The sequence below is a fragment of the Planococcus citri genome, chromosome 1 (assembly GCF_950023065.1).
Source record: "Planococcus citri chromosome 1, ihPlaCitr1.1, whole genome shotgun sequence".
Taxonomy (NCBI): Eukaryota; Metazoa; Arthropoda; class Insecta; order Hemiptera; family Pseudococcidae; genus Planococcus; species Planococcus citri.
In genome coordinates this window covers 32457229-32483901 of record NC_088677.1, presented here as the reverse complement: position 1 = coordinate 32483901, position 26673 = coordinate 32457229, and the positions used below count along the sequence as shown (strand labels likewise).

At 32.6% G+C, this 26673-nt stretch overlaps 3 protein-coding genes across 7 annotated transcripts in view; all 3 read left to right on the top strand.

Moving 5' to 3' along the window:
• The window catches only part of LOC135831426 (cyclic nucleotide-gated cation channel alpha-3), a 186643-nt gene that overhangs the window by 50521 nt on the left and 109449 nt on the right, over nt 1-26673 (top strand). The window lies entirely within an intron of this gene.
• Nucleotides 21262-22850, top strand: LOC135831430 (speckle-type POZ protein B-like). Its single transcript, XM_065343913.1, has 2 exons — nt 21262-21481; nt 21569-22850. The coding sequence occupies exon 2, from the start codon at nt 21603-21605 to the stop codon at nt 22764-22766; it is 1164 nt and encodes a 387-aa protein (XP_065199985.1). The 5' UTR covers nt 21262-21481; nt 21569-21602; the 3' UTR covers nt 22767-22850.
• Nucleotides 23310-25515, top strand: LOC135831428 (speckle-type POZ protein B-like). Of its 2 annotated transcripts, none has more exons than XM_065343911.1 (2): nt 23310-23868; nt 23942-25515. In XM_065343911.1, the coding sequence occupies exon 2, from the start codon at nt 24001-24003 to the stop codon at nt 25192-25194; it is 1194 nt and encodes a 397-aa protein (XP_065199983.1). In that variant the 5' UTR covers nt 23310-23868; nt 23942-24000; the 3' UTR covers nt 25195-25515. The 2 variants fall into 2 exon arrangements, with proteins under 2 accessions (XP_065199983.1, XP_065199982.1); XM_065343910.1 differs by having other exon boundaries at nt 23310-23872.

Here is a 26673-nt window from a genome sequence, read left to right as displayed (position 1 = left end):
TGTTGAAAAATAATGATAATTTTTGACGCTCGCTTTTCCATGAAAATAAAATAATGTGAGCATAAGGTTAATATACAAAAGATCACTTCAACAATTTTACAAAAATTAAAAACAGGAAATCAAAGTTGAAGTTGAAACGTTTTAAACAATTGAAAGCAGGCATGTATCTAGTTGAATTCGGATTCGTCAACCTGCAAAAACCTAGTCTCACTTCAATTGGGAGTGAATTCATTCTATTTTAAAAAGGATTTATTCATTTTTGATCTACGTATTTTAATCTGCGAATTTATATTTATTCGAATGAAAAAAACTGCTGTAAAAAGTTTTTAGTGTTTATATTAAATAAGATTCCATTCTTCCACAGTCTGTTGTATCAACAATGTTTTAGTTGAGTACAGGGACAAAAATCTTTTCTTTTGAATTTCATCTATTTTCCGCATCCTTTCGTATGTTTTTTCAACGATTATTTTAATATCTCACCTTTTCTCTTTCTTTTTTTTTTTTTTTGAAAATCTTCGGAATTTTCAGCTCGAGTTGAATTTTTTATTCGCTCGAATGTTTTTCGCCCTTCTCCCCGATGACGTGATCTTTTATTGTATTCGGATATGAGGGGAAAATTCGAATTTACGAATTTATATAAGCGTCGCGTCGCAGCTCGCTTATATACCTTACCCATTTATAATCCTTATTTAATGCTTTCTACCTTGCTGCGTATTTGGTATATAAGATGAAGCATTAAAATAACGTGTACACTTGTACAGCAGGTAGGTAACTATAAGTAGTTAATTCGCAGTAAAAAGCATTTGCGCTATTTTAATCGTCGGAATCTCCGGTTTTTCCTTTAGCTTTTGATAACAGGCGGATGGGAATAACCGTATTAGCGGTGCGGTTACCAATACGGAAATGTTTATTGAAAGTTTTTCTCGCAACCACGCCGTTTGTCAAACGAATCTACGAGTATGAAAAGAGATTTATGCACATTCGAGCGTTGATTTGAAACTAAACAAAACATTTAGCGGTTCGTTTGTGACGATCGTGTATCTGTAGAAATAGTACTGTAATAAATTCATTACCTATTTTTAGTTCGCGGTTCGCTTATACTTATGGTGGTTTTTCTTCTAGTAGGATTATAAGCATAGTGCTCGCGGATCAAGGTGTTTATAAATTTCGGATTTCAGTTCGAGTGCAATGAAGTATGAGAAGCAAAAAACATTCCATAAAAGGATTAGTTATACTGAAATACTTTGTATTGATTTGACAAAAATGAAGTTTGAAAATTTCGGTCGCAGTTTCACGACTTTGCTCGTACATCAGGACAATTATCTCACCAACTTTACTGATTATACAACTGTACTATAAAGTAATTTTACCCGCGGGTTATTCGGTATATCTGCAAAATATGTGTGTTTTGAAGTTGTAAAACTTGGAGGTAGGTATATGGATTTCCTAACTTACACGAATTGATACTCGTACGTAGGTGTTTTGGTATCTAATTTTGCTTTTTCTGTTCCTTTTCGACTTCTTTCCTCGATCAAAAACAATATCTACGTAAGAACTTCAACAATTATGATACCAAATAATATTGTAGTTGTACATTCAGTAACACAAATAGTGTGTATTCAAGAATTCACCATTCGATTTTTTTCTTAATACTTACCTAAACTTTAGATTAGTTATAGTTACCTACCTATTATATAAAAAAACAAATTGAAACTCGAATTTTTAAAACTCATAGGTACACAAAAATTGTAATCGCAAAAGGATCACGAGTAGATTCCTGTACACAAAATGATTCTTCAAATTCTCGACTTCATTGATCCATACAAAGCTAAGAAAAATATAGGTACCTATTACCTACAAAATCTTCAGATCAACATGAATAATAAATCTACACTAATGATATCTCAAAAGAGTCTCAAAAAGGTTGAAAAGGAAAGGAGTTGGTATCATAAAAAAGATTTTATGCATACCTAGCAGCACTCAACACAAGTGAAAGTGATACTTACGCAGTAATAGCGATGGACCATTTGCCTGATGGAAATTCGCTTAAAATCCGAACCCTTTCAAAAATTATCACAAAAGAAAAATTTATCTAATGTGTTTTCGCGGGATTCTGAAAGGTTTGATGTTTTGTTTTATATTATACCTTGTGACAGCGTATTAGTATCAAGAAACATTTCAAGCTGACAATTTTCTTATTATGGTTGCACTAAAATATATAAGAATGAGGATAAAAGTATCTCTGGATATATGGCGAATGAGAATCTCGTCATATTATGTTATTAATCTATTATATAAATTGAAGTTGTCTTTTCTTTGTAATCGCATCACGCCGAAACTACTCGGCTGATTTTTTTAAAATTTCGTCATATCAACGGCTGTATCATGCAGATGGTTTGTAGAACAAAAAATCTCGAAAAAGTCCCTTTTAAGGGCTCAAATTCAACGTTGGTTGAGCCAAAAAATGAACGAATTTGTAGGTGATGCGGCGTGGTAAGTGGTTCAGGGGCGAGAGGAAAGAATATTTCGTTTGGAAGCGGTTCAAGCGGATCTATCCAACGCGTCACCGCGCGAACTCGCAGTGCTGCCAGAAGTATGGAAAAAACCACCCACATTCACTGAAATTTTGACCCTACACTCATTCATGTGCTTCAAACTTGAAAAAAGTTGAAATAAAATTTGTATACAAATTGGGACATATTTTTGAGTGGATTGAGCTTTCATTGCGAATCTATAAGAATTTTAATTTCGTTTTTACCAATCATATAGGCGCGAACAAATACCGATTATTTTTCTCACTCTCAGTAGGTATTTGTGAAAATTCTTGAAATATGAAAATGGTTTGTAGGGCGCAAAATTTAAGCGGTCAATTTTATTTCAGATTTTTTCATTTCAGTGTATTAAAATTTAGAGCCAGTGCAGGCCTGGGGTGAATATAATTTGGCCCTATTTTTAAGAATGAAATTTTATATTGGTTTTCTCATGGGGTGGGGGAGAGGGAGGGGGGAGGGTTCAACTAACAATTTTTCGACTGATACAGGGAAAAAATACCAATTTTATTCACGTATGACTTACAGAAGTTTGCATTTTCTATTTTGGATTTTTTGGGGCCCAAATGCAATTTTTTCCAAATTTGAAGCAAGAAATAAATTGACCCGAGCAGAGCAAGTGCGAAAGTTTCCGAAAATTTGATTTCGAAAGGTCTAAGATCGATGTTTTTTAAAGGAGCTTGGTTTTGAGATAAAAAGTGAACAGACTCAAGCGAGAAGCAAAAGGGTGGAAACTTTTGAAAATTTGTATTTTGAGAGAACTAAAAACTACGTGTTTTACACAATCAGTTCATTTTTTGGCTTTTAAAATTTCAAAGATTTTTTTTAGGATGTTAATTTTGAAAAAGAAAAGGGAACAGGTCCAAGTTGAGGGCGAAAGTTTTTGAAAATTTGAATTTAACGATACTTAAAACTAAACAACACTTAAAAGCACACTGTGAAAAGTTTTGGTAATTTTAAATAAAATTCAAAGTTTGATTTTTACTCTGCAGGATTAATTAATCACTTTCAACACTCATGTATGTACGCCAGACTCTCTGAAAATAGGAAATTTTTGATAAATTCAATTTTAAATCGACTCATAAATGTACTAAATTCATAAGTAGATACTTCGAAAAACAGGTGAATGCTTTCAATAGGAGAAATTTTTATCACATTTAAGTAATTTTATTCCTTAGGTATAAAATTTTACGTTCGTAAATCCACTAAATTTTGAATTTGATTTTAAAAAAAAAAGGTATAAAATTTTACGTTTGTAAATCCACTAAGTTTTGAATTTGATTTAAAAAAAAAAAAAATCAAAAACAGCAGAGAACCCAATGCACCAGAAAAAAGAATCAATATTAGGAAATCAAGATTGTAACCTCATTTTTTGGGACGGTCATGTCTTATGTGACCATTTTTGACCTTTTGTACCTTATGTGACTGTGATTTAGGGGGGGAAATGAAAATTTTGAACTTTCAAGAACAATAATTTGGTCTGCGTCGGAAAAATTCCACTATCAAAAAATCACTGATAAAGTTAATGAAAATGAAAAAAATAAAATAAAAAGAGTTATCATCAATTTTGTCATTTGTAGCCAAAAACTAACTAGGTACGTAGATGTTTCACAATATCAGATTTTATGCAGCGATGTTTGGAGATAAAACAATGAGGAATGGGAAACTTTCAGGAACTAGAGTTGACCCCTGGAGTGGGGAGAGTTTAAGTTGAAAATTACAGAAAGGTCATTTTTTTTGAGGGGCATTACTGGCATTACATCAGGTGAAATGTGAAATAAGATAATTACCAATTACCAAACAATTTTTTATTCATTCATATGTAAATAAACAAAAACAGCTGTAGATCTCTCCAAATAAAATTTCAAACTTCGAAGAATGAAAATGAAAAAAAAAAGAATTAAAAACGGTAACTGACCAATTTTATCATTTTTAGACAAATTTTTGTTCAAAGATTATATATCTATTCCGGGAGTGCCGACTTTGGAAAAACGACAGAGGGAGTAAAATTTTTGATATTTCGCAAGTTTTTGAGGTTAACTAACTAGATGATTCACGACGTGTCAAATTTTATGTAGGTAGGTTATAGGTACATACTTGAATTTTCAATTTTTCAGCCTAGAAACTGTTCTAATAGTTCAGACGTTCAGAAATAAAACTTGAGGAATGGGGTACTTTCAGGAACTAAAGCTGACCCCTGAAGTGGAGAGGGTTAATAGTTCAATTTTAGCCAAATTTTTGTTCAAAGATTATACGAGTATCTATTCCGGGAGTGCCAACTTTGGAAAAAAGACAGAGGGAGTAAAATTTTTGATATTTCGCAAGTTTTTGAGCTCAAACTAACTAGATGATTCACGACGTGTCAAATTTCATGTAGGTAGGTTATATATGTAGGTACATACATGGATTTTCAATTTTTCAGCCTGGAAACTGTTCTAATAGTTCAGACGTTCAGAAATAAAACTTGAAGAATGGAGTACTTTCAGGAACTAAAGCTGACCCCTGAAGTGGAGAGGGTCAAAGGTTCAAATTACAGAAAGGTCTTTTTTTTTGGAGGGGCGTTAGTGTCATTACCCACATTACGTGAAATACGACGACAATTACCAAACAATTTTTTATTTACATAAGGACTCATAAATGAATTTTAAAAAATGCAGCTATATCTTTCCACTCCACCCGTCCGAAGGACGGGTATTTTCTGCTTGTAACGTATACGTGTGGGTGTATTTTTTCGCTTTCCATGAGATTTTTTCCTCAAGTTATGATCATTTGGAAAATAGAAAATGAAATCTGGGATTCAGCCGTCTACACATTTTTTTTCTTTCTGGCAAAACATTTTATTACTATTGGTTATTTTTTCACCGCGTATATATGTAACCATTCGTGTTGATAAATTTTGAAAATTCTCAAATAATGATGTTCTTTATGTACGTAATACGTATGTACATACGCGTATGGTAGGTCTAGTTCTTCTTCATTTTCTTTTTTTTTTCTGAAGGTAGGTATCGGAAATACAACGTTTGGCTGTAGATATTTTTCTTGAAATGGTGGAGAATTTTACATTTATCATAAGACGTATTGAATATTTCTACGGATAACTGAATTCATTGTTTGTTCTTTACATTACTCCTATTTTGATTCCATTCATGAATTTTTACGTCACGAGAAATGCTATCATTTATCACGTAATACTTCTTTTATTTTGAAATTTACATTTTCTCCGCTATACATAGCATAGTTAGATTTATATCTATAGCGTTGTATACGCATTACTGTTTAGCAAAATAAATGAAGTTGCAGTATTTTTTGCATATAAATGCGTATCAGTCAAATGACACACGAGAACCTTTTATTTTCCGCATCATATCTTTTTCAATCGGCTCTTTTCGTTTTATATTCTTTATGGTAAAATGCCAGTATCTGTATAGTATCTAGTGAGTTTGCCAGTGCTTTGATTTCTGATCATTTTGCAAAAGTATGTAATAAAATTGGCAACTATCGAAGACTTGGACTTGTTGATGTGTGAAAGTAGAATGTTATGTGTTCAAGTTTAAGATCGCTTTAAGTCTTTGCTGCTCACTTTAGGAGCGAACCATTTGTAATGTTTGTATCGACAACACTCGATGGAAATTATCGTCTGAATGAACTCGGTGTAAAACTCAAAAATAGGTACCTAGGTTATCCAATGGTCAAGTGCTTTTCACAAGTATTCTAAAGCTTAGGTAGGCATATGGCATACAGCAGATTTTTGAAAGCTGAAGCTCACAAAATTTGACTCAATGAAGTTAAAAAGCCAGAATTTACTTTCTACTCTAATTTCGATGAGCTCTGTGATTCGACTGGAGTTCATTTCAAGATTTTTAAAATTTTCAATACACATACCTTACTTTATATTGCTGCAAAAATATGTATACGGTTTCGAACCAGAAGAGACCAATTTTGGAGAAATGGTGTGTAATCAGTCAAGATGAATCACTGCATAGATCGCGTTTATAATGTATACGTGCTAAAATTAATTTTGGTCAATTTTATGGCACTTTTTGAAAAACTGAAATTTCCTATAAATAATAGCTGGAGACTTCAAAATGTCTTGAAACCATTTCCCATTGATTCAGCATGTGTATGAGGATATGAAATAAATGCGAGCATCCTAAAATTTCATTGAATACAACATTTTGTAGCGTTCTAGATCAATTTGATAATTTTTTTTGCATTTTTAGCGCAAATTTGATTTTCAAAAATAATTCATCAAAAATCGATAAATGCACTTTAAATCTCCTCAAATTTTGACTGATGAAGTTTTGTCCAGTTGAAAAATTTTCTGTCCGTTGAGATACCTCTCTTTTTTAAGTGAATGCTTAAAAGTTACTTAAATCTGTCATAGAGTATTTTTGACGCTTCAACGGTTCAAGTAGGTAATTTTAAGTGTTTAAAAAATGTTGAAAAATTATTTAGATTTTTATGCAAAAATTTTCAATTACCTACAGTTGATTATTTTTTCAGAAAAATTAATGTCTTACCTACTTGAATCGAAACTCGAGAAATACTCCAATCAATACTCGCGATCACTTTTCGAATAAAAATCTTCAGAAAACAAATCAAGAATTTTCTCACGTTGTCATTGGAGTATAGGTACAGTACCTATTTTCATGTAATATTTCATTTATTTATCCTATGAATCATGGCTCACTCAAGTCAACGCTGAAAAATCTGTTTAAAAATTGTTTGAAAACACATCTTATTTCAAGAGATTGTATGCATCAATAATTAACATACCCCAAAAACTTAAGAATTGATTTTCTTCATCACGAGGTTAGAATATTCGCACGATATTTTCAAATTGAATTTTTTACGCGTTCGTAGTAGCACACAAAAGGCGAATAAAATTTAACGATTTAAATGAAAAGAGAATCGGTGCACTCGAGTGAAACAGCTGTACAGGAAGAGATGATAATCCATACTAAAAGGACAACAATTAAAACACGATAATATAAATTACTTGATAAAAGAGAATAAAAAACGAGTAATTAAAAAAGGATTCGTTCAAAATAATATGGTACGGATGAAAGAAATATTCGAATTAAAAATAATATGGCTATTTATATCCTGGATATATCACAAACACTTTCAAACTATAGGTAGGCACATAAAACGGATTTGTATAGGTACTTCTGTAAATTCATCAAATGAGCTGAATTTCTCTCTCTCTTCCACTTCTTATTAGCATCCCTCTTTACCATTGCTCAAGTAGGTACCTATGAGTAGGTACAAATACCGCTGGTAACAATTGGTCTAAAACACTGGTAAACATTTTCGTCGCGAATAAAAAACATCTGTCGATGAGCAAAGCAACGTTTATTTCATTTTGTAGAAAATTTATGTTATAATTTTTCGCCCGAACGATAATATTTTATCAATTAAAAGCCTTTATTAAATTAATAACGAAGTTTTGATCGCTTTGAAGATATTGTTGCGATGAATTTAAAGCAACCTAGCGAAAGTATTTAATGATCATAACCGAGCCATTATAATTTTCAAGAACACGATAATTGAGTATTTTTTAGGCTTGGCTGAATGTTGAAAATTATTTCTTGATAATTTTCACGCTACATTAGTCTGCGAGAGTTTAGGTGAAAAAATTAATCGAATTGTCTAATCTATTATTCGTTGTATTAAGTACTACCTATAAAATCCGTTGCTAAAAAATAAGTACCCGGGTTTCCATAGGATGTTTTGTAAACCTTCGGCGATATAAGTAGGTAGCTAACCTACCTAAGTGTATACTTACATATTACGTAATGGAGTGTTCTGTTTCATATCGACGAGGGTAAGTATGGACCATTTCCTAGTTATTTGAGTGCTTTCTTGAAAACCAGTACCTACCTCAAGAATAGATTTAGATAGGTTAATAAATGGTAAGTTAGTTTTTCAGCTCGATTATCTAGAACAAGAGATGAGATTCCTCGTAAAATTTTAACAAACATTTTGTAAAGGAATATCAATTTCAAAAACCAGTGCAACGCATGTTTTTTTTATACTTCCTTATCAAAGCTTCTTCAAAATGTTTAAAATTGAATGAACTGAATTTTTTTTCGCGAAAAGATTTTGTTGGCGGTGTTTTTTGCATTAGCTAGTTGAATAACTCATATATGGTTTTTATTTTCAATTTTCGTCTGGTAACGTGGAAAAGTTCATTGTTAATTTAATTGCCCGACTTACCCCAGTGGGTATTAAATTCAAACTTTGTATTACTTTAAATTAACTTTCGTACAAAAGTTTTTAGGTAAAAAGTTTTTCTATATTGTTTTATGCATCAGGTATAATGAAATAAATAAGTACCCAGGTATTACCTAATTTTGAGATAAATGTTGGAAATTTTCAAGATGGAAGGACAACAGATGTAGCGTCCAAAGAGAAATACTCGTGTAACGTCGATAAACCTATTAAATCAAAATTCCATTTTTGGCTTTAAAAATATTTTAACCATAGATTATACTGGTGAATAAACATTTTCTATAATATTTATCAATGAAACAACTACAATGAAATTTCTCTGGGGCATGTTTCCTTGAAAAATAGTTCAATGGAAAGTAAAAAAAAAAATGACGTTGAAAAAAACTTTATTCAAATATGTGTCACGATTATACGTATGTACATATGTAGGTACACGTTGGTAGTTCATGGGAAAAGCCAACAGATAGATATAAAACATTTAAAGGAATGTGTTATGAAGATAAAAGCCGCAACATTTACTTTACGAAGGAAGGGATTTCACGTTGCTGGTTGCTGTGTAAAGTGTATCTCCGATATGAACTGGAGAGGCCTACTAACATAGACTCGTTTAATGATTTAAAAGAAAGAAGTGGAAATCATGAAAGGAAAAATTTGTTACCAACGACCTCGCAGGTTAAGGACCTTCTCAGCACACTAATAATATATACTGTAACCGAAGAAATTACGCAGACAGCAAATAAAAAATTACCTCTGGTCCATTTTATACTTTCAATTTACAATTTACACCTCTGTACCCTCGCAATAATTTTTCCGCGTGTTCTTTTCAGTGGTTTCCAGAAATATGGCTTCCATGAGTACTGTAAAAACTATATGAATTTTATTGATTTGTCGAATGAATATATTTTGAATTTCGATTAGCTATTTATAATGTTTTCTTGATTTTCTTACGAGCGATAGGTAGGTAAATATATCTACCTACCTCGAATTCTATGTCTTTTCACAACTTGTAATGCATCACAAAAAAAATTTCTTGTTGGTTCATAATTATTCAAAAGCGTGTCTGAATTATGAAACAACCCCCCCCCCTCCCGTTGAATATTTTACTTGAATAAGGGCTCATTCGCCTTAGATTACTTTTTTTAATTATACGTATGCATGTAGGACGATTATCGATGTATTAATTGGCGTTTGCCTTGTTTGTTTGTTTCAGGTGAGTACAAAATTTTTCCAAGAGAAAGAGAACACAATAGTAAGTTAATTGTTTACGATATACTCATGTAAATTTTCATTACAATACGTACACTATAGGGTACTACATAGTACATATTTTAATTACACACACTAAGAGGTTCGAAGACCCACACGTTGAACCAGTTCAGATGAGTCAAGGGGGAAAACACGTCATCTGTTGATACATGTAGGTACCTACGAGTAATGTGGAAAACTATAGGAACTGATTTGAGGACCACATATAGACCCACCCAGCTGAACTCGAATCATATTATTAATATACCTGGCTAAGAATGCAAGCCAATTAGATATAGCGTAGCAAAAATGAGGAAGAAACTATTTCACCAGTTTGGTCACGACTGAATATTAGCTTACCTATACAACAAGGTTTAAATATTCCAGAAATAAATTGAAAAACTACTCACCTCAACGTCAACTTCACTTTTCTAAAACAAAGTTCAACTTTCAATCAGACTGCTAACAATTTACGAATAGAAAATTGAAAACAAAAACGCCATAAATCAACCACATTTGCAAATATATACACAGGTACCTCTACGTACGAGTATATTTTAAAGTACCTCTTCGGATTTGAAAACACATGAAATAAAAATACCAGCTCGCAATCACTCGACAGATTTTTCATTTTCTACTCCTCGAGGTAAATTTAAAAAAAATATATATACATACACTTGCGTAAATCAAGTCTACAAATAAACAAAAAAAAAAAAAATTACCGCAGGAATAAAAAGCGAAGGGAAAAATCTGCTTGTTAAGATTGTAATCGAGCATAAACAAAGGCGCATTTTTACCTACTTGCCTAAAGGTTTTGTCGGCGAGAATGACAATCTTTCAGTAATCATTTTCAAAAAATAATTTTCTCACTCGTTTCGCGGGAATTTTACGTTATAAATATTTTAGAAAAAAAAAAACAGTAGATCTTTTGTAGGTATTTTGCTTATACAAGCGTTATTTTTATTCGAAGTACAAGTGGTAGCAGCGAAAAAATTATTATCCAGTAAAGTTGTAGAATATAATTACAAAACGACCGCGAAAACTTTTTTATTATATTTTTTATTCCTTTTCAAGAATAAACAATTTTTAAATTCGTTGCGCGCTGTTTTATTTTTTTTAGAAAGACAATGGCCTACCTAAATGTACGAATAAAACTTTCAATTTCCAACTTCAAAAGTGAAATTGTTTGGATTTTAATAAACTGTTTAGTTCGTTGTTTTTTTTTTAAATTTCGGATTGAAAATATTAGTCTGTTGAGATAGATACCAGCTAAGTACATATTTCTTAATAAAAATCAAAAGTGTTAGTGCAGTTTAAAAACTGTACAAATTGATTTAAAAAAATCAAATTGTATCATTACTCCGGAAAATTATATTTTTGGTCATTCCAGGTCATATTCTGACAACCAAACCTGTTCTTAGAATTATTTTAGACTTTAGTTGTAAAGAGGGGGCTTAGAATGATCAGACATGGTAAGAATTATCGTAATTATTGTGTGGGGATTTTCCAAGAATTATTCCCTAAGGAGGGAATATTTCTTATCTACCATACTAGCTCAGATGGGTAGGCTATAGATCACACTAAGTCTCAACTACACCAGAAATTTCTTGAAATGTAAGTAATAAAACACCTCAACAGAACAGTTATAATTAGTTCAGCTAATTATACCAAATAACGATAATACGTAATTTTAATATAATTATTCTGTATGTGAGTAAGGTGAATAATTCCTTGCTTCTGTGGTCAGAGGCCAATCTGACTAGATCAATCAAAATGTTCACAGGAAAACCTGGCATTTGCACAAAATAGTATGGCAGATTAATCAGAGATGCGTTAAAATCACATCTCTCGACCAGATATCAAATTAATGACTGATAAACACTCACCATTGCAATATCCTGATTAATTTAGGATGGGCGAACGGCAACCCATAGGAAAGGTAGTCCAACCTTCGCCTCACACTGTACATGTTGACTGCCGCTCCTTGCATCCCCTAATACTAGGTGCTGTGGCAGCTATTGGTAGAAAGGTGACACATAAATATTGGGTACCTGCATCTTTTCCATGTCCGAATAATGGATAGATGATCCGAGAAGCCATAAATTAAGTCGATATTACATTAATTTACGTTAAAACAAACACTTATTAACCAATAAAATAGACTGCATCACTTCTAGGGGACAAGGGGTGGTGGCCCTCGCCTGCCTGTGTATTTTCACCATTGACAATCAGCATTGGCTTACTTGTGAGATGCCAAACCAAGAGTGATTCGTGTTGGTTTTAGATTATTTCTCGCATTCCCAGACCCACTTACCAAGTTACTGAGAAAATCTTGGTGGGCCGCGATGTACTCGTATTTGGGCCGATGAGGTAAAAACTGGGCCGCTTAAAAAATTTCTGAATGAATATTTATGCTCTGTGTCCTGCACTTTAAAAAATGGGAGAAAAAAATTTGGCCGATTAATTGAGGAGCCCAAAATCAGGGCCGCTAAAATGGGATATCTCAGTGGGCCACGTGCTCTTCGGTCCGGCCCTGCAGTTGCTCGGAACCGCGGATTGCATAAATTTAACAGGTATACTTACCTGTTTTTCCCACTCCTATGCACGGATTTCACTAATGGACATTTCGCATAGAGGAATTTGCTCATCACACAGTGACAAAAAATAGAATTTTTGAGTAATTTTTTTTTTCAAAAAATGCATTGAATGTCTCCTAAAGTTTGATCGGATAGCTATCACTTTGGAAATCTTTTTTCCTGGTCATATTCTAATTACTGGCGCGTTTTAAGGATCACTGTCAGCATCAATGAGAAAAATTTATTTTTGTGTGGTTAAATATGATAGATATTCTACTTGGCCTATTTTTTCAAAAAGATGCCCTATAAAATCGCAAAATGTTCTATTGAACAGCAACAATTTTCTGAGATCCTTTTTTCTAGATCAGATTTGAACCATAAACATACTTTGAGGGTCATTTTCAACATGAGTAAAAAACGTACTCTTTTGAAGGTTCAATTAAAAATAAAAAAATAAAAAAAATACTCAATAATATAAAGAACAAAACAATCAACGAGGGAAGTGGGTATACCTTCGAAGTTCATCAGGTGGACAAGGATGAGGAATAAAAGTCTGAAACAACGTATCAAAAACTCCAAGAAATTACATACTCTCAACACGATTCGAAAAAGGTCCAAATATATAACGAAATTCCAACCGATATAGCGATAGATACGTGCCAACAACCCTCCCTCCTCGCAACTTCTTTCTCTTTTTGTAGCATCTCTTAAAAGTCGTAAAATTTCAAACTTTGATTCCAACTCGAAGGCTTTCAAAATTCTTCAGAAAAAACATCGACACTGATTTTACCATAAAATACGCATTATGCATAATATTTCTGGACTATTCAAGTTTAAATTGAATTTTAGGCACGAAAACACTCTTCGTATAGCGACTTCTTCTTCACCGTGTAGTATGTAGGTATATTGATTCCTATTTCGATATCTTATTTTTTTTTTAAACACGTCGTCGAGGAGCTTATTGGGAAATAGCCTAGATATCAGTTCATAATCGAAATGTAAAGGAGAAACTATCGACATGAATAACAACATGGTATTGGTGTGAAATATTACCGAATTGTAAAGGCACCCGAGTAGGTATTTTTTTTTACTTATTTCATATCTATTTTTCTCGTCACCGTATCACTGGCAGGTATATACGTACGAGTATCCTACAAACAGATACAGGAAAAAATAATGTTATATGTTTGTTCGCGAAACCATGCCAGTCGGTTGTTTTTTTCGAAAAAGGTGCTTTCGAGTGAAAAAAAAATTGCTACCACGTTGAACTACTGGTTCTCAACTTGTCAGCGTGAATTTTTAAATTAGCTTCGTGAGAGGTATTTTATCGAGTAATCCAGATGGTCGATTCACGTAGTGTACATACAATGTATAGTATGCAACAAAATGTCCGTGTGATTCAGCTAGAAACTGGGAAAAACTTTTTTGAAAAATGCCTTCAGATATATGTATAAAAAAAAATACTTTTCAACTCAATGATAAAGGTTAACGTTCGTTTTTGGGCGGTGAGAAAAACTTTTCAACTGCTGGAGTCGAATTTTATCAAAGTATTCGATCAATTTTATATTACCGCAGAGAGTTTGTAAAGTCTAAGTTGCATGTTGAAGTTACGTAAGCTGAACGCTCGAATACGAATTTGAAAGGCGAAAAAATCATGTCAAAAAGGTAGCCTATAACCGTTGCGCTAAGATGACAAAAAAAACTCTGTCATTTTGTGCGCCGAGTAAGAGCATGAGTAATTATTGTTTTATTTCGATGCGCGAAGTAGTCTGACGAAAATGGTTGATTTTGCAAAACTTGCGTGGATTTAAATTATACTGCACCGCCTGTACTTCAATGTACAGTATATATGTTAGGTACCAAGTCCGAAATTGTACAATTCGGGGTTGGTACAGCCAATTTTGTACCATCTCCGAAGTGTCCGGACCAAGCGTGAATATTGCTTTTTCATCGGACTTGGTTTGTACAATGCCCGGAGGGTCCGGACAAAGTGTTCGACTTGGTACAATTTGTGTTGTGCAAAGTCCGAAATATAGTTTTATAATGAATGAATTCGAATTTTACATCCCTTTATTCCATAAATATTGAACCAAATTAGAGGAAATTTAAAGATGACTCTAAAATACACACCACCAGCAGAATTTTCAGGTGCTGAAATTCATTTGTTGATTTTTGGGGAAATTTTTACAGATTCAAATATTGCTATGCTCACTTCTCAAAAAAAAAAAAAAAAAAAAAAATATCAAATTGAGGTACTTACTAACTAAAATGCTGAAATTTGGTTTTTACTCTCTATTTTCAACTTCTCTAGTCGTGAAATTCTCGTGCCTTACTCATTTGAAAACTACGCACTAATACTTAGATTCCAAATTCATTTTTTTATGGATTTTTCAAAGTCAAAATTTTAACAAATTGTCGTGAAAGGCTGAAATTTGGTTTGTACCTACCATATTATCAATTTTATGAGTTAATAGCAGATTTCTCCAGTAATTTTTTAAAAAATTGAAAAAATTTTGGATTTGAACTAATACTAATACAAAATGGTTTTGAAAAAATTTATCGAAAAGGTCATAAAGATCGATGGCTAATCCAGGTTTATGCTAAATTTTAATTTTGCTCTAAATACTTATACTTATACAATTTAGAAATATAAAAAAAATCGCAAAAATCGAGATGAAAACGCTTCAAAATTTGCTGCCTCCGAAAATTTGCAGCCCTAGGCAGCTGCCTAAGTTGCCTGTGCATAAATACCGCCCAAAAAAATCAAAACCACCACCAAACGACTCGAGAAGTTAAAAATAGAGAGTCAAAACCAAATTTCAGCATTTTAGTTAGTAAGTACCTCAATTTGATCTTTTATTTTTTTTTTTTGAGAAGTGAGCATAGCAATATTTGAATCTTTAAAAATTTCCCCAAAAATCAACAAATGAATTTCAGCACCTGAAAGTTCTGCTGGTGGTGTGTATTTTAGAGTCATCTTTAAATTTCCTTTAATTTAGTTCAATATTTATGGAATAAAGGGATGTAAAATTGGAATTCATTCATTATAAAACTATATTTCGAACTTTGCACAACACAAATTGTACCAAGTCGAACACACTGTCCGGACCCTCCGGGCATTGTACAAACCAAGTCCGATGAAAAAGTAATATTCACGCTTGGTCCGGACACTTCGGAGATGGTACAAAATTGGCTGTACCAACCCCGAATTGTACAATTTCGGACTTGGTACCTAACATATACATCAATTACAATCTACTTCGAAATGGCGTACGCTGTACAGCGGTAGTCTAACTCTAAAGCTTATGAATATTTACCATTTTATTTAATCGAAAAATAAGCCAGTTTAAATTAAAGGCGAGTTTATTTGAAACCGGAGTAACTTGCAGCAATAGCCAGCCAACAAATTCAAATTAAAAACTTTCAAAACTTTGCTTCGCTTCAAATTGCAAGTTTAGAATTTGCCATTGCTTCACGGTGTGTAAACCTAGGTATCTAGAACAATTTCAATTATCAGACGAATTAATCTTTTTGATACTTAGAGACTGAGAATGATTTAAAAAGTAGGTGTATTGTCTGAATTGGAAGACTAGATACGTTTGCAAGATGTCTGGGGAATGAATGTAGAGTTTTGAAGAAGAGTTGATCTGATCGGCAGATACAATTAATGTACACAAAAATGATCGCCTAAAAATTGTGGGAAATGAAATGAAACTTTACAAGCTTTCAAACTGAACAAAAAAAGTTCAACCTTCATCATCACACCTTTTAAAAAGTTCACTCGAGTTATCAAAAACATCATGATTTTTGAAAAATATTTTTTATTTCAGTTCGTAAGGCGCTGATAAATTCAATTTTGTAGTACAAGTACACCCTCATGAAGCCTCCGCCCTAATAACATAAGCATTTAACTGGATATTTGAGGATTTATTATCGATACAAGAAAATAACAGGCACAAACAGGTAAAGTTTAAAAATCGTTCATCCAAATACTCGACTTAAAAAAATTTCAAACTCGAATGAATTCTTGCATTTTGAAATATTACAGTTGGTATATAAGTAAAGTATTTCAAAAAAGTAATAAAATATAAAATTTATCTAATAGGGTAATTTGAAATTCTCTTTCGACGCATTTGACCGAACACGAGTATATAGTGTACCTATAGTATAGGATATTGATGTTTTTTGATGTAGGGCTTCCTTTGAGGGTATCTGACCGATGGAGCAGCATATGCATAAAATTATCAATTCAGGAGTCTACGTGATTATTTTTGGTAGAAAGAGCATCTCATAAATTTATATAAGCTCGGTATAAATTCAACTTTTATTGGTTTATCGTCGTAAAATATTTCATCAAGTTGGCCCACAAATGAAAAATTATGTAGGTAAATCGGTTTAGCTCATTGAGAGTACGATGAGCTATCTCTAGGTAGGTATGAGAAACAAAGTGAAAAATTTTGGTAATGAAATAATTTAGTCCTTAAAAATACTTTCTAGCTAGTTATATAGGTTTAAAATGTGTTTAAAGATCAGAATATTTAGGCAATAGGTTGCTAGAAAATAAAGCAAGTGGGCAAAAGCTCAATTATTTAAGTAAAGAAGTCGTCTTGTTCCCTCTATTCCCCTTCTAACTATATAGGGGAATCAATTCGTACACTTACAAAAACGACGTAGGAATCAATTCGACCACTTTTATTTCCAGTAAAATCAAACGGAAATCAACTCACCTATACGGCCATGAAAGCTACATAATCACGAAAGCGTCATTTCAAAGCATTACATCGTCAAAAAATAATATTTTAGTGTGAAATGAACGATTTAATAAAATTCAAAGAAATAAAAAAATCAAACCCAGATTTCAAAAAGGTGTGATTAGTTTGAATACTTACTTTCTAAAAGAGATGAAAAAATTTTCTATCAAAGACCGAAAAATGAAACTTTCTACAATGCAGCGGTGTCGAGATATCGATGGTTCTACCAAAACACTTCCTTTGAAAACGCATTTTTCCGCCACTTGAAAGTTGTACGACTCATTTGTGAAATACTAAAAAAGGCAACGATTTTCAATCGGTACACTACAACTTTTTGAACTTGTACAAAATAAACTGAGCCAGGTAGTTGGTGTAGGTATAAAATATGGTTGATAAAAAACGTGTTCAAAAGTTGACTATTTTAAATAATCTACGAGTAAGTACCTATTTACTTTGAAAACTCACAAAAACTGTTTTTTTGCATCAATGTTTAATATAGAAAAAACAAGAGAGCTTTATATTTTCAATGATACGATGCCCATGTTTGTTAATTCAAACATTAATAATCGTGGTTCTTCGAATTTTCTTCAAGAACAATTCCTAGCATTAAAATTAGATGTGCAAAATTTACATATTTCACTGCTTTGCTTTGTGATTTCAGAAATTTCTAATGCGATCGCATTTTTTTTTTTTTTTTTTTTTTGATTTTCATGCGAACGTAACTTAGCCCCTTCAATTTCCAAATTAGGTAAATACTCAAACAGGGCTGTCTATGTTCGTGTAAGAAGGAGATTACTCCAATTAGGACAACCTGTTGTAAAAAATTAATTACATTGCAGAACAAACAAGGTTTTTAAATCGAAATGAAGAAACTTATCATTAGTTCGAACAAACAAATGTAGGAGTGAAATTGACCACAAATTTAGGATGTCAATCAGAAGATGGACTTTTCAATTTACCTACCTTTCCTCTCAGTTCAGGTACGCTGCAAATAGAAAATTTTCATTACCAAGATTTTACAATCATTAGAATTTCTAGAATGAGCACCATAGTACCGAAAAAACCTTGAATTTGAAAAAAAAAAAAAAAAAAAAACATTCCCATACAACTAACAGGATTTTTTCTTCGTATTAACATAGTCTGCACGCAAAACAATCTTATTTAAAAATAAACGAGTTTTAAACTTTTTTTTTCAATGCTTCGTAAGTACATATGATTTTTGGGCAGATATCGCGAAGACGACTTTTACCCGTATAAGAAGCTTATGTTGAATGTAATAAAAATATACTTTCAAGGAAGAAGAGGCAAAAAAAAAATAAGAAAGTTTAGGTGTAATACACGTTGACGCGAGATTTTTATATTTATCAAATGAATATTTCGCTAAAGAGGTTCGTTGTGTGTATAAATGTATATGTCTTTTACATAACATTGCAATTTAATGTTCTCTTAGGAATGGGAAAAATATTACTCTGGTATTCTTACAATTCTAAACACGTGAAAAGGATTTTGAGCTAGCGAGAGTGTCTGGCTGTATTTCAGATTTGGTTAAAAGAGAGGAAAAAACGTTGCGGCGCACTCCAGTCTATGGAATTAAAAAATCCCAAAGAGCAGCCAGAAATTTTGAATACCTAGTGCCGATATTCAAATTAGTAAAAGACGTGATTTAAATAACTGATGAGCAAACATTGAATGATGCTTTTTTTCTTTTTTTTTTTACTCTTCTTAAACTCTTCGCGATGTATCTTATTTACGGTTCGATGCTTCATTTTTTATTTTGAAACCGTATAATTTGTCAACAAATCGGCTAGTGCGACGTTTTCAACAAATAGGTTTGGGTTTGCTCGCGCAAGATATCTTAATCGACTTGTTTCTCGTTTTTTTCACTGTTGAACTTTATTTTAAATGGTTTTACGTAGGTATCTAAACCTTGCTGCGAATTTGTTTCAACGGGATTTGTTTTGTTTTGGATCGAGCGTGTTGTACATTTTTGTCGTTGTACATGCACATAGGTATAGGTATACCTAACGAGAGAATGAAAAATGTAGCGCATTTCCTCGTTTTTTTTGGGGGGGGGGATACTTATCTGAAAAAATTCGACGTTGAGCTTCGTCGTAATCCTCATAGCTTTATTGTTCCAATCAAGTCACGAGGATATAGAATGAAGATTTGCGTTTTATTTATCTGTATACCTATGTATTATAATGTACCCTCTGGATATAATTTCACATTAGTTTGAAACACTAATGAGGTATTTAATAACGTATCATCTATTCCTAAATACGTATACTCATCAACTTTATATTGAGAAAATCTCAGGGTAGGTTTGATACGCTAAGCACTGTTCTGTTGATGCTAGATGGGCAGTTTAATAAAATAGAAATCAGTTCTCGTCTACGAAGACAAGCACCTTATTTGCTGTTCTATCATATTCCTCCTCCTATTTTTCTTCTAAAATTTATTCCAGTAATTTAGGAAGAAATTAGAAACGGATGTAAAAGTACCTCAATTCTATTCCGGATAGGTACCTTCCTATTATTTTGGTTTTCTTCCCTAGGCAATTTTACATCAATACGTCTGAATACTGAAATCAAAATAATCGATGCGCTCGTCACTCTAATCAAACTAATATTGAACGTGCTAGGTACATAATTTATGATTTTGTTTTTGGTCTTCTGCGTACCTTACCTACCTATCTGCCTATTTATGCTCTAAAGGTACCTCTAATATACCTAGATTCGCTATTTATATCGGTTGCTGATTCTCAGCACGTTGATTTTCATATTACGTCGTCCTATACATATATAGGTAGGTATACGTATTATTCCGCTGGGAGACACCTGTTCTCTGTCAGTAATCTCAAAGTTAGGTACCAAAGTACATTGCACAAAAATTGAGATTCTGCGAAGCAAAATTTTAATGAAATATTAATTTCACGCATCGAAAGAAATAAGGCGCGGTTTTTAAATTTTTGATGTATTGAAGAGAATATTTTATTTTGCAAGCAGCTGATTTGCCGAAACACAGCGTTGAAAAAGAGCCCGCGTCCTGTTTGAATAGCACATGACTTAAAATTCCATTTTTTAAATTTAAAAATGTGATTTCCATCGTAGTACTTCCAATACCATAATGTTTTTATGAAAAGTTGACGCCTGATTTTAAACGTAGGTAGATAAGTAGATATTATGATTTCATATTCGTAGTCTACTCATCGTAAAATATCGAAGTGTTGGTATCGTAACATTCGTTGCTGACTATTTTTCATTTTAATTGTTATGATTATACATACAAGGGATGCTTTTTTCAGCGTTTATTTTCCTGTCGAATCCACCGACTACCGAGTAGCGGAAAAAACGAGGATTTGTCATGATGTAAATATCCTGTGAGCATACTGCACAGTGTTTCGCTGATTGCTTTTTAATTAAACGTATGCTTCAGAGGTGGTTGGATTAATTACGAGTATGTCGATTCTTGAACGTAGCGAATTACTGTTGCCATCAGCCGTATGGTAGACGGTAAATGTTTTTTTTTTTAAATTTAAAGTAGGTAAAATGGGCATTGGATGAGAAGCTTGGTAAGTTGGTATTATTTAAATACCAATAGGTACTGTAATATTTTATTCAATTCAACAAGAGTACCTATTGCAAAAATTAACTCATGTTAATAGAGCTAAACCTGCCAAACTAAAAGTTGATTAATTCCATCAAGGCACTTACTTCAATATTACTGAATTTCAGAACATTTTTCTTCGAAACAAAAGGATGATATAAAAAAAAATATAAACAAAAAATGACAAAATTTGCCGTTACCGCGATCGCGATTGATCTCAAATAAAAAATTAAAAAGCACAATTGTTGAGCGCATGCGCCATTGAGTTATCAGTTATCACCTCTTGTTTTCTTCTTGTTCACTTGTTCGCTTCCTACTTATCATTGCGTGAGAAAAGATGATGTAAATTAAATGCGGTATTGGTATTGCAAAGAATTTGGTGTTGACGTTGAGCGAAACATATATTTTTTTGAATCCTTAATTCGTCGTGATTGTTCGAATGAGTAATTTAACGTTACGTGATAAAATACACAACAATATTCGATTATCTCGCTAATAATTTTACTGGTAGAAGACAGAGGTAAGTTGATTCAAAAATTAAAATTGAACGATTTGAGTAGAAAAAAATAATTTCTCATTCCTAATCAAGTGTATTTAATTATTGCAGCTTTAATACCTGTATTCAAGAAACCATTTCATTGATGAACTCCAGTCGTAAAAATCGTAAATCAAAGAGAAAAGACATCGCAATTCCACACAGCAACGATCCAAATACATCATCTCACGAAATGAAGAACGACGATGTTGCCGTGTGTAATACTTTTGTGGTTGAGAATAAGTGCCATACTCATTGTAAAGTGAATTATTGTAATTTCATGTGGACTATTGATCAATATTCCGAGTATCATCTTCGTAGATCAACTTGTCTAAAATCTTCTTATTTTAAGGCCGCCGGTAATGACGAATACACATGGCGTTTGGAGCTGTCTGAGCCTGACCAGGACAAAAAGGTCCACATATGTTTGTATTTACACTGCGATGACACATTGGGTGAAGAAGTTTTGGTGAAAGAAAGAATGTGTGTCATTGACAGTAAAGGAGAAGAAACAAACATTCGTCAATCAGACAAATACGAAAACTTTGAACATGAAGAAACCAGAACGTACTACTTACAGCTTATTGACTTTTTAAATGGAGATGATTTATTGAAGGAGAATAATTCAATATTGATGGACGGCGCATTGACTATTTTCTGCGAGTTTCATTTCATTTCCCCAGCATCGATTTCTACGAAATGTTCTAATGATAAATCAGCAGTATTGTTCAACGCTCGTGATGAACACGATTTTTCTCAAGATATAGAACGTCTATTTGGTGAAGAAGATTTTTCAGACTTTACGGTAACAGTTGGTGATGAGCAATTTCGCGTTCATAGAAATATACTCGCAGCTCGAAGCCCGGTTTTCGCAGCGATGCTCAAACACAACATGAAAGAACAAAACCAGAATTGTTTGAAAATTACTGATATGGATCGAAGTGTATTTAAAGAAATGTTACGATATATTTATACCGGAAAATCATCCAAATTAAATGAAATGGCTTTCGATTTATTGCCAGCGGCAGATAAATACGATTTGAAAGGACTGAAGATCAAGTGTGAGCGCCACTTGGTGAACAAGTTATCCGTGGAAAATGCAGCGGATTGTTTGGTATTGGCGGATTTGCATGGCGCAGCATTGCTGAGGAAACAAGCCCTTCAATTCATCCGATTTAATGCTGAAGCTATCAAGAAAAAAGAAAACTGGTTGAAAGTAGCGCATTCAGGTGTTTTGTTGGATGATGTATTCGATACTCTGTTTCCGTAGGTGATTTGAATAAATAATTCTGGCACCCGCTCAGCTTGAAATTTAATGGTTTTGGCAGAAATAAATATTTTAATAAGGCCTTAATTGTGTCATTTTTTAGAATTTAAGCATATTTCAAAAAATTTTGTGATTAGTCTTTACATAGTATTGTTATTTTTTCAATTTCAGCTGTAATAAAAGAAGTGACCCGTATTTTGAGATGAGTATCTGCGCGTATTTGCTTTTGTTCAATTTAGAAACATGCTCGTATAAATTCAAATAGGTATACTTTTAAATTTTAATTGAACAGGTAGCTTGAAAAGTACCTGACAATAATCTGGCATCTACTCACTGCTAAGTACCTTCCTAGGAACTCGTTTTCAAAATTGTTATAATAAAACTGACATTAAAAAAATATATATTTCCTTAAGAAGGTAATTGTAAATAAATTCTAATAGGTAAATACATTAATCATTTTCCATTTTGTTGAGCTTTGTTCAAAAAAATTTCAAATTTTACATCTATGTATATAGTGAGCTCATTGTTCATTCTATGTTATGTATGTACTTCTAGATCGAAGATATTTTTAATTTTGTGCTGTATTGACTTTAAATTTAGCCATAATTTCTGATGATAGCTATTGTGAAATTTACGAAAATCAGGACATCAATAATTAATTACATTTTGCATTGACCAAATCAAAATGTAACCGAAAAATTCAAAATTTTCTCGGTTTGTCGAAAGTTACGAAATCATTCAAAACATTATTATTTCTCCAATTTAAACAGTGTTTAAAGGTCTGTTCACAAATTTCGAATCGAAATTAAACCTGTAAATTATTGAAAAATTGAGAATCCATTTTCAAAATATTCAATATTGCAATGCGCACGTGTGAGCTCCATCCGTTGTGTTGTGTACAATGTTGTTCTTTTTTTAGTTGTTACGTTGTTATCAGCTTGTGTGTGTGGTTGTGCTAGTTGTGTTTTGTAGGTTTCTTTTTATCGCAATTAGCAAATTTCAATTCGAAGCAGGACGTGATATGATTTCATAACGGTAATTTTGATTTGTAGAAGTATACCGCGACAGTCCGGATTATTCTGTATATCATCAACTCTTTCTACTAGTAGGTAAGTTGATCAAAATTAAGTAACCTTTGTTGCACTATGCTTTCATTCTAAACGTATGTATCATTCCAGATTTATTGATACAATATACTCGTTAGATCGGCAATTATTTCATCGTTCTGAGATTCTACATGTATACGAAGAGGAATAACACGATCATAATACCATCGAACGACGATCGGAGTGAATTATCTTGCAGTATGAACGACGACTTTGGTGCAAATACCTTTGTGGTGGAAAACTGGTGCCATACTCGTTCTGAAGTGAATTATTGTAATTTCATGTGGACTATTCATCAATACTCCGAGTATCACTTTCATAGACCAAGTGAATCTTATATAAACTCTTCTATTTTCAAGTCAACAAAAAATGACACATACAAATGGAAATTACAGTTGTCTGCACCGGACGAAGATAAGATGATCACATTGTATTTGATGTTAGATGCCACTCCTGAATTGTGTAAAGAAGTTTTAGTAAAATGTAAAATGTCTGTAGTAAATAATGAGGGAGAAGAAACAAATATTCGCCGAGATCCGAATTGCGTAAATGATAAGGGCGAAGAAACACCTATTCGTCAGGATCCCAGTAACTACGCAAACCTCGCCAAAGGAAGTTCGGCGTACTACTTAGCTTTTATAGACTTTATAAATGGAAATGATTTATTAAAGGAAGAAAACTCTCTGTTGAGGGGTGGTGCGTTGAATATTTTCTGCGAAATACATTTCTTTTCCAAAGAAACCATTACTACAGAGTGTTCTTCTGGGAAAATCGTTGTAGAGTTACATCAGGCCCCTGACGGAAACGATCTTCAACGAGGGTTAGAACGTTTATTCGAGAACGAAGATTTTGCCGACTTTACAGTATCTATTGGCGATGAACAGTTTCGCGTTCATAAAGCTATTCTCGCAGCTCGAAGTGAAGTTTTTGCTTCAATGTTCAAACACAACTTGAAAGAACAAAATGAAAATTGTTTGAAAATTATTGATATGGATCAAACGGTATTCCGAGAAATGTTACGATACATATATACGGGAAATTTGTCCAAATTGGAGGAAATGGCCGTCGACTTATTGCCCGCTGCAGAAAAATACAATTTGCAAGAATTAAAAACTATGTGCGAGCATCAATTGGTGAACAGGCTGTCTGCGAAAAATGCGGTGGATTGTTTACTGTTGGCAGATATGTATGGTGCAGGATTTCTAAAGAAAAAAGCCCTTCGATTCATCCGAGTTAATCTCGAAGCAATCAAGAAAACTGAGAACTGGTTGAAAATAATGCATTCAGATTTGTTGAGAGACGTATTTAATACCATATTTCCATGAGTAACAAAAATGGAATGGGTTGTCTTTTTTCTCATATTAACCATTCTCTTCGCTCAGCTCAATTTATTGTGATAAAAATCGTTTTTTAGTAATTAAGTGAATTTTTCGTTTATTTCTTGTTGTTTCATTAATTTCTTAATAATCAGTTACAGTAAAAAAAAAGAGAGATTGGTGTGTTCAGTTGAGTCGTATATTAGATATGCTTTTAAATGAATAATCTGAGTACATTTGGGTTATTTTCCTCCGAGTTTTATAAAAAATTATGCATGAATGTAGTTTGTTGCTTGCTTACATATTATAATAAAGTATACCTATCTCTGACGTGTAGAAAGTTTCTTCCGTGTGTGATGGATATTCTTGAATCTTGGTACAGATAATTTTTTGTTAAATAATAAGAACGTCTTGTATTTTTGTTTTGTTTTTATTTTTTTCCCTTGAGTTTCAGCTTTTGCTCATCTGATATTTTCGATTGTCCCTAAAGCATCGATTTCAAGTGAAGAATATTCGTTTTTTTAACAAAAATTTATAGTTTTCTACAAATAGTACTCCATTTACCTAATTGACCGTACTTAACTTCAAGTAGGGTACTCAGTTTCATTTGACAACTTTTTTTCAAAAATTATTTTCAAAACACAGTAGGTAGGTACCTAGGTAGTTTACTCAAAAATTCCCCAACGTAATACTTGACGTTTTGTGTTACGATCATACTCAAAGTCAATGTTTTTAAAAATTATATCATGTTTGAGATTTTTTATAAATTTTTGAATTTCATGTCCATTTTGATGTGAAGATGGTAATGTTGTGTTCATAAAAATATTCTACAGGATTTTGAATGTTAATAAAAAACCATTCGAAGTCCTGTCAATATGAAAATATCTTGATTCTGTATTAAATTAATTTGAAATCTTAAACGGCATAAGTACATGATACAGTTAACTAACTCTTACTAAGTACTTAAGTAAGTATACATATAATATTCATTTGTACATTATTGTCAGTACACTAATTATACTTTCCGAATCAGGGAGGGAAGAGGAAGACAACTTTTTTAAAGCTCTAGACCGAAAAAGTCATAACAATTTCTTGAAAAATATTCTAATGAAATACAAAATTAATTGATTTAATAATTCGATATTGCTTTAGCCTTTTCAATATTTCAGATTTCCATTTTCCAATCAAACTTCAAAAAACTGAAAAAAATTGACATTTGTGGCGCGCGCGCATGCTTGAGAGTGAGACAGTTCGTTATCAACTAGTTGTGTTTCCCTAAGACGAAAATCTAGCACTTTCAGAAACGTCAGTAACGACGTCGCCGCCTTATAGAGAGCGCTCGCGGCGAAATGAGGGCTGCTCTCTCGCAACATTATAGGGAGTTTTATATGAAACACACATTGTACACGATCAATTTTTTCATTTTTTTATGCTAAAAAATTTTTTAGGACAATTTTTTTTTGAAATAAATGATTTTTAATGTTTTTT